Source organism: Galeopterus variegatus, unplaced genomic scaffold (assembly GCF_000696425.1).
Source record: "Galeopterus variegatus unplaced genomic scaffold, G_variegatus-3.0.2 Scaffold3, whole genome shotgun sequence".
NCBI lineage: Eukaryota > Metazoa > Chordata > Mammalia > Dermoptera > Cynocephalidae > Galeopterus > Galeopterus variegatus.
The window spans coordinates 63,870-72,978 of NW_007726114.1; the positions used below are offsets into that span (position 1 = coordinate 63,870).

At 50.9% G+C, this 9,109-nt stretch overlaps 1 protein-coding gene across 2 annotated transcripts in view; it reads left to right on the plus strand.

The window, feature by feature from the left end:
• The window catches only part of RGS12 (regulator of G-protein signaling 12), a 97,784-nt gene that overhangs the window by 40,450 nt on the left and 48,225 nt on the right, over positions 1 to 9,109 (plus strand). For both annotated transcript variants that reach the window (XM_008567757.1, XM_008567820.1), the window contains one exon: positions 3,462 to 3,483. In XM_008567757.1, the coding sequence (XP_008565979.1) occupies positions 3,462 to 3,483 (22 nt within the window). The remainder of the gene's footprint in view (positions 1 to 3,461; positions 3,484 to 9,109) is intronic.

Below are 9,109 nucleotides of genomic sequence, written 5' to 3' on the forward strand. Positions count from 1 at the left end.
CGTAGTCACTTGAGGCAATGGCTCAGAGACTTTGAGTCCCTCTTGGAAATTGCTGGACAATAGAGACACAGATGGAACCCCTGGGGAGCCTCTTAACTCAGAGTCTGGGTCCTGGGCCTCTTCCTGGTGGTGTCCTCAAGAAGTTCCCGGGACGGCCTGTGGGGCAAGCTCTTTCCAGGCGGCTGTGTGACTACGTGCTGCCCAGGCCGTCTCTGTTTGCCCTGCTGTTTTCTGTGCCCTGTCTCTGAGCCTCAAGCAGCGGGTTTCTTGGTTCTATCTTCCAATTTCCAAATTCTCTCCACCCTCTAGTCTCGGTGTCACTCGTCTGTGGAGTCTTCAACATCTGTGTTTCTCACTGCCAGACATTCCATACAGTAATTTTTCAAATCCGCCACCTTACTTCCTCTTTTTTCCCAACTTTTACTGCTGTATGATTTCATAGGCAGTCACCTGACATTCCGTATCACACCTTCCCTGTGTCTGAGAGTCTGTCACTTGTTGTCTCCACTGACTCTTACTTTGGGTGGTTTCCCTTGAATTTTTGCTGGTGAGCTCATATTTGGGTGGGCTCGCTTTTTGGAGCTCCTGAGGGCCTCGGGCACTTTCTTCCGGAAGGATTTGTGTTAGCCGCTGCCTGGAGGTGGGGCTGGACGGCGCCATCCCCTTGGAGGCCTTGGCTGGACTGGAGGGTGTCAGGTTGGGGATGGCACGCTGCGGCCGAGGCGGCCTGGGTTCCTGGCCCTGGCAGCCTTGGCATTTGCTGGCTGCTCATGGTTCCCTTCCCTTCTCGTCTCTTTCAGGGACTCCCCTTACGATCATGGAGCAGCTGTATGTTAAAAAGCGTGTTTGACTCTGTGTTGTCTTTTTTCCATATATATTTTCTGTAAGTCTAAAACTGAAAAATTAAGTTTACTTTAAGAAAAGCATGCTGTGGGACTTTACCCGGATCCAGCAGTACTGCCCTGGAGGGCCTCCCAGAGCCTCTGTCCAGCAGCCCTGCCCATTTGCCACTCGGCTGCGCCCTCCCCAGATGGGTATGGCTCTGTCCCTCTCCCCACCTTCTTCAGCCTCGTGGTGCACCATGCACTCAACGGCCACCTTCTCCTTAGTTCTCTCTTTGGCTTCTGGGACACCCCCTCTTCCGGGTCTTGAGTTTAGTTCGTTTGGGGTGTAAATGCTGCGTCGTAGAGACCTTCTGGTGCACTTTGTTCTGTCTGCCGCACTCTGAGATTGTAGTTTCAATTGTGAGCAGGCCGTGAAGTGAGCCCTCCTTCATACTTCTGAAGTTTGCATTTTGTGACTTACTTTTCCGACCTTTTTACGGGCAGTATATCTGATTTTGTGTATGGCCTTGCAGATTTACCTCTCATAATCTCAAGGGAATAATTTGCTTTTATTTAGCTTTTTAACAAGATCGTAGATGATTTATTGTGGGTGTGGAAAGAAAGGCAGCTTTCCAAGGTGTGATTGTGGCGCCTGCGAAGGAGACCCACGCCTCAGCTTCTGCAATAAAAATCAGAGCCTTGCGGGCGCGGTCTCCTGGCCAGGCGCTGGCTTGCTAGCCGTCTGCTCTTTCACTTCCCGTCTGACAAGAGGAGAGCGAAAAGTGGACGCACAGCTGTGCACGTTTTTACTATCGGAAAATGTGTCAAGGTGCCAGGCTACTCTGAAACTGGGTTTTTATGTTTCTGGGCTCAGGACCCATGGTGGTTTGAAACTTACTGTTTGTCTGGGCGGAGAAGGATGGTCACTTAGGTGGGCTCTCTGAGTCCTGCAGGTCGTGAGTCAGCCAGGTGAGGGCTGAAGCGGGGCTCCATGACAACACCAAGTCTGCTTGGAATGCAGAGGGTCACTGTCTTCCGTGGCGGGCGGGGGCCAGGGTTTGCGGCCCTGGCGCTGGGGGGTGGATGGTCACACTGGAAGTACAGGATACCAGTTTATATGTGTCGCTTGTTTTAAAATTTGAACTGCATCTGTATCCTTTTCGCTCCTTGGGGTGGAAGGTGGATGGTGCCTCCATGGCAGTGGGCAAGGGGGGCTTTAGCTGGAAGTCCTGGCTCCTCCTTTCCTTGGTCACCTCCCCCTCAGCCTTGCTTATTTGGATTTTGGTCTTAACCCCTAATGACTTCCAATTTTGGGGGATGGCCTGGGATTTAGGAGGAGGCGTTGGTGGTGGCCTCACGCTGAAGAGGCACAGCTCTGCTTCGTGAACCAGGTTGTCTGGTTATGGTGCTGTCCCCTGGCAGCCTGTGCCTATGGCACAGAGAGAGGATATGAGTGCGAGCCCTTCCCGGGCCTGGGAGGCCTTGGTGAGGATGGGGTCCTGGGGAGACAGGTCCTGGGGTACGAGCCCTGGGAGGCTTCCCCATAGCCAACCAGAAGCAGAAGGTTCGTTCTTACTTACGACATCATGGTCCTGTGCTGTGGACATCAGTCACCTGCTTGTCTGGCACAGCTGCTTGTGGGGCTTTTACCTGTGCAGTCTCTCAGGTCTGCCACACACTTGCTCTCAGAGCAGGGGCCTATGTGGGGGCCAGCATGCCTGAGCAAAGGCGTAGGTCCCCTGGCCCCTCACCTGCCCCCCAACCCCTCAGCTTCCCCCACCCCCCTGGCCTGCGCTCTCTGGATGCCTGCACATCCCAGCTCCTTCTCTGGATTCCCCTCCCTCCTGGCCTCAGTCCCGGGGCTATCACCATATCCCCAACTGACTGCCTCGGAACTGGCATCCCTGACAGGTTCAAGTGCCCCCCAGATAGTCTTTCCCAGACACTTCTAACATGCCATTCCCCTTAAGGAACTACCTGTGGCTTTTTCTTATTCTGCTTGTCCATGTCAGCAAAGCTGCAAGCTCCTCAGCCTCCTCCTTAACACCAGCCTGCCTTCCGGAACCACCTGTGTCTCTGCTGCAGGGCTTGTCTGTTCTTGTCCCTGTGCCTTAGACCAGCCACCTCATCTCCTTCAGCCTCTTGTGCTCTTCCAGGCTTCCCCCTGGAAACTTCTCCCTGACCCGTCTCTTGTGGCCGCTCCTCCACCACCTGGGCGAGCAGGTGTGGAGTCCAGATCCGGGGTCACCTGGCCTCTCTGGGCCTGGTGCGTGCTCGCCTCCTCCTGGATGTGGTGTGTCACGTGCAGAGTGGGAGACATCTGCTCATCCTGAAGTTTATGAAGCTGTTTTCATTGAGGCTGTTACTAAGACTGTGATGTCAGACATGCTGGGATTTGTTCTTTTCAAATGAAAATGACGATGACTTCCTCGTGGGTGTCACCCAGTCTGGGTGGAGCTTGCCCGGGCATCGGGGCCACGGCGCCTACCTCACTGCCCGTCCGGCTGTCCTCAGACACCTGCACCTGGATGGCATCTCTAAGAGCCTTCCCAAGCGCCTTCCCATTTTGTCCCGTCCGTCTTCCTGATTTTTGTCATGAGGCTTAATTAACTCATGTCTCTCTCTCTTTTCTTTCAGTCTGCAACTGTGTCTGATGGTGGTAAGTCACAATTTCTGATGTATATTTTTAATGTTTTAAATGAAGTTTTTGATTGTGAAAATGTATTTGCCATTTGATGCACTCAAAAAAGATGTTTCTTTGCCTTTTCCTCTCCACTTGTGGGAGGGTTTTAGTTGGAGATAACTTGGGGGGAGCTCCCTGGTGGCTGCAACGTGTGCTTTGGAGGCTGTTTGTTGCAGAGAGATGTTATGAACCTACACTTCGGAGTGACAGAGTGTCTGTGTGTCCAGGCGCGGCAGTGTGCTTGGGCCACAGCACATCCTGTGGTGTGTGACAAGTTAAAGCATGTTTCTGCTATTCCTGTGTTGTATAACCAGCTTTTAAACCAGCAAGTTCAGATTTCAAAGCACTTGCTGAATTTGAGCAACTCTGGAAATTTGGGCGAGACTCTCAGTTGCTAAGTTTTTCTTTTCTTAGGAAAAGTGTAGCAGATGAGTCAAGCGTGTGGGATGACGAGGAATCAAAAACTTTCTGCCTTCTCAGTCATTTTATGTGCAGGAATTCTTTTAACAGGACTGATCCAAAACGGACATAGTCAGAAATGTCTTATTTCACTTAAGGTTTGTCTGGTATAATCCTTATCATTTTAGTTCAATGATATTTTTTAAACCCCAAAATGATTTGGAGAGTTTTTTCCAAATATTCCTCATTTCTTGTAATACTCATAAAGTCCTTATGATCCCAAGTTTTGTTGTTGTTTTCTACAGCCTTAACCTATTCCCCTGTCTGTGAGAGTTGGGTTATACGGTGTCTTAAGGGGCACCAGCGCTTCATTTTCATTTACATGCTGGGTATGGTCTGGATCCAGATAATAGCCGCAGAGACTGCTCGGCTGGGGCAGGAGTGAGGTCCAGGGCTGCCCTCTTTTATAGTGAGTTAAAGAGACACGAAGTGCAGTTTTCTGGAAACTTTCTATTGTCCCACACCTGCCGACCTCAGTCCTTGGCCTTAGAAAGGGCCGCTTTCACCTGGCGGAACGTGGAGCATTAAGGCCTTGCACGCGGAGGTGCCGGCCGCCACGCTCTGCTGGGCTGGGCCTCTCCACGGGAAGCTCGGGAAGGGTTACATCCTGCGTTACACCACGCTGCTTCCTAACGCTGCGACCAGAACGACCCCAAAGCTTCTGTGTTTGGGATGCATTTCTTTGGATAAAAGGAATTATATTTCCTATATTGTGTACAATCATAATCATGTCATTTAATCAGTCTTAGGCTGGGAGTGGGAGGAACTTCCTTTATGAAAAGAAATAGCCCCTGTAACCAAATCCAAGATAAAAGCGAATGGTCTTTATAATATTCTGTTCATGCTTACCCTTTCCACTGTGTTCTAACTTCTCTTTTCTGGTGGGAGACATTGATCTCTGCAGGAAATTTATAAATTTGAGAGGTTTACTTAATATGTTCAGTTTAATCATATGTAATAATCTTTATTCACCTCTAAAAGTTTTTTTCTGTGAGCAGTGAATGCAGGAACCCCAGGGATCTTCATTACGTAGACCATTTTATAATTTTTTAAAAAGCTACACTTTCCGAGTGTGGGAAGTCCCTGGCTCCCAGCCCTCGCCAGCTCTGCGTGTCCTTTTTGAGGAAGTGGTGCTGGCTGGGTGGCGGTGACTCCCCTGTCTCTGGGGGCTTTCCACCCCAGCCCTTCCCACTCTTCTCCAGTGCAGACCCTGGGGCCACTAGGGACAGGCCCTCCCCTTCTGTGTGGAGTCCCGCTAAGGCAGAGGAGGGAAGCAGGGAGGAGATAGTGTTTCATGAGCACATCCTGCCTGTCAGGAACTGCACCAGGTGGCTTATTTGTGTTTTATTCGGTAACGTTTCATGTCTTATTATTTTTCCATCTTCAGTTTCTTTTCTGACTATAAGAGTAAAAGCAGCAAGTTCTCTTGTTTAGTTAGTGTGTTAATTCTGGAAGGTCTGTGTTATATTCTGCCATTGTTGCAGGTAGGGCACTGAGGCAGAGCAAGGAGAAATCGATCCCAATCATGTAGACACCAGGTGGAGTGACCAGGGCTCAGGCCTGGCTGCGGGGCTCACTGCACTCTGCACCCCTCCCTGCCCTGGCCCTCCAAATCCCCACCTCGCCTGTGACCCCCAGCCCCATCTTACGGGGGAGTTCCAGCTCCAGACCTGGACTCTCAGTTCCTGGAGCCCCCTGCCCCATCCCGTTTGCCGCCCCCTTCCCCTGGGACTCCTGCCTCAGGCAGAAATGAGACCCCACCCTGCCTCCACAGCAGTGGACAGGAGCTTGTTGAGAGGGTCTTGCTGGAAACTTGGAATGCGTTTCCACACAGCAATGTTTTTATAGCCCGTGGTCAGTAGCAGGTTCACACTCACCAAGGGGGGCCTGGGGACTCTGGCAGCACAGTTTCCGTGGGAAGAATGCACTCTGAGTTCCACACGGGGACTGAGGAACCAGCTTTGGAAAGCAACCCGCTCACACATTGGGGGCTGTCTCTACCTAGCCGTCCAGTCTGGTTTTGGTGATTAATGAATCATCCTTTCGGAAGTACTTCATGTTTATTTAACCATTCCAGTGAGGTAACATGGACTCACTTAACTGCTCCCGCGTCATGTATTATACGTTTGTTGTATATGTCCTCACCGTACGGTTTTGTGGCTTTAAGGAAATTGGACAAAGCTATTTTTGCAATCTTTGTCAACCTGAAGTGTGTTTTTTCACTTTCTCAGAAGGAAAGGACCTATCATGGCTGCCCACCAGTGGCCTCAGATCACCCGATGAAAGAAGGATTAGTGCTTGGTACCTGTAGAGGACAAACCAGGGCCCCAGGGTTAGGGGCAGGGAGCAGATTCTGGCTCGAGAGGAGGAAGAACATTCTAGCATTACAGAGAATCTTGATGTGTAATGATCTTCCTTGTGGGAAATTATTGAAACACACGTTCAAACAGAGTACCAACAGCGTTCAAAAGCAGTGTGATGTCGACCTGCAAAGGGGAAATGTGCAAGAGTAAGACCTTCTGACTGTTAGTGCAAGAAAGAGCCTTCAGTTCTCTGGTTCTGCGTGTTTGCAGGGCGCAGTTTTCTGGCGATGAGTGCGTATTCTCTGATTTGGGTCTGTTGTTGATTGCTCTGTGCCAAGCAGCTCTGCCAGGTTTTCCCTCCCACCCACCTCGACATCCTCAAAAGGGGATGTTTCCTGCCATTGCTGGGTACGTTTTTTGAAGTTGAGAACTTCAGTTGAGGAGTTACATCCATGTCCTTAGCACCTGTCAGTCTGTGACAGGAGGACAGTCAGTGGATGAGTGTGGCTTGGCTCTGGGGGATGGTGGCGCGTCCCCGTGGCACCCGCACTTTGGTTGCTTCGCATGTGCTCCACACTGGCCAGCCTCACTCCTGGCTTTCCCCTCCAGACTCTGGTCCCGAGTCTCCCCCTCCCTTTGTCCTCCTCAGGCTGGATGCCTTGACTGCCCAGCCCCACTCTGTCCATGCAGGCAGCACGTCCATCTGTTCCTCCAGGTTCCTGGGCCTCCCCGTCCCTGTGGCCGTCTCTCCCGCTCCCATCGCCTAGTGCCTGCCCCTTTATCACTTCCCCAAGCAGCAGCTGCAATCTGGTTGGCACTTGCTCAGAGCCACTGGGCACAGTCACCCCCATCTCCAACATGCTGTCACACAACGATCTGTCCAAGGAGAGTTGTGGCATTTGGGATGCCCAACAGACACCAGCCAGAGCCTAGTGTAAAACGGGTCAGGAGAGTGGCCTTCCAAGTTTTTTCTGTCGAGTAGTGACGCCCTCTCAAAAAACAAGTAAACACTTAGTGGGATCCCCTTATGAAGCACACAAATGCAGAAGTGTCTGGTTGAACCCCAACCACTTGGCCAGAGCCCCAACGTGGCCACCTATCCTGCCTCGTGGGACGCTCCGGACTGCGGACTCCCCTTTCTCCCCTGGCCTATGTGCGGGGACTCAGGGTGGTCCAGACGCAGACCCTGTCAGAACCTTTCTTTCACCTTGGCTTCTTTTTCCCTTTTGTCTTTTTCTTATTTGAGGCTTGTGGTGTGAGATTGCGCCCTCTTCTTTGGTTGCGTTTGCAAAGTTTGTGGCTGGTTTTAATCCTGCCGCCCCACCGCCATCTGCAGCGTGATGGGAAAGGAAGGCCCGTGTCCCTCTCCACTTACCCATGCTTCCTTGGGTGGCCATCACCTGCGGGGTGTGTTTGGTTCTGTTTGAAACGGGACTTTATTAGGAAGTGAAATGGGAAATAGCAGGCTGAAGCGAGGCCGCAGCCGGGGCTCTCCAGGGCTCAGCAGCGGCTCTGCTCCCACAACTTGAACAGGGCTGGCTAGGGCTGAGCCGCGCTCCCTGCGAGTGGCTGCCGGGCCATCTCTCCCCTGTTTCTGTCCCTGCATCAGCCGGCTGGACGCTAGTGACCAGTGGTGGGCCTGGGTCTAGCTCAGATCTGAAGAATCCCCAATTCCCACTTTAAGGCATGGGATCCTCCTCCCACCTGAAGTCCAGCCCCCAGCTCTCTGTGGACCTGCCCCCAACTCTACTCTCCATGCCTTTGCATTTCACCTTAAATTTGGTTCCTAGAAGGGACTCTTGCTGTTCCAGTGTTTGATATTGAGAAGGCCTCCTCTGTGACACCCATCCCTGACTGTGCAAGTGACAGACCGTCAGTGTGCCGTGACTGATTCTCCCCTGGGCTTTACTCCCACACGGGGAACGCTGGCATGGGGTGGAGCCCTGGTTCTGCCCACGGCTCTCAGGCTGAGCTCATCTCTACTGCAGGATGAACAGGGTCTCCTCAGCCTGTCTGGGGGGGTCATTGCTGGGCAGCGGCACTGAGGGTGTAGCCTCGGTGAGCTGTTACTAGCGGCTGCCCTACGGTGAAGGGTTGCTAGTGTTGCTGGATTAATTTGGGGAAAACTAAACTGCATTCATCTTTAAAATATAAAGTATTATAATTGTTAATATTTTTGGCAAATGAATTTGTATTCTATAAATACAAATTGAGTAATGCCATGGGTATTTATACAGAATTATTTGGTAAATTCACATTTTTCTCATCGGAAAAACGGTATAGCCTAATCACACATTTTTTTTTTCGTTAAAATTTTATTTTGTCAATATACAATGTATATGATTATTATGGCCCATCACCGACACCTCCCTCCCTCCTCCCTCTCTCCCCTCCCACCCAAGAATGTCCTTTCCGTTTGCTTGTTGTAACAACTTCAAAAAAGTATAGTTGTTATATCTTCCCCCCCCCCCGGATTTTTTGTGAGTGTGTATGTGGGTGAATTAATTTGTTTATTTTTAGCTCCCACCAATGAGTGAGAACATGTGGTATTTCTTTTTCTCTGCCTGACTCGTTTCACTCAATATTATTCTCTCAAGGTCCATCCATGTTGTTGCAAATGGCAGTATTTCATTCGTTTTTATAGCTGAGTAATATTCCATTGTGTAGATATACCACATTTTCCATATCCACTCATCCGATGATGGACATTTGGGCTGATTCCAACTCTTGGCTATTGTAAAGAGTGCTGCAATGAACATTGGGGAACAGGTATACCTTCGACTTGATGATTTCCATTCCTTTGGATATATTCCCAGCAGTAGGATAGCTGGGTCATATGG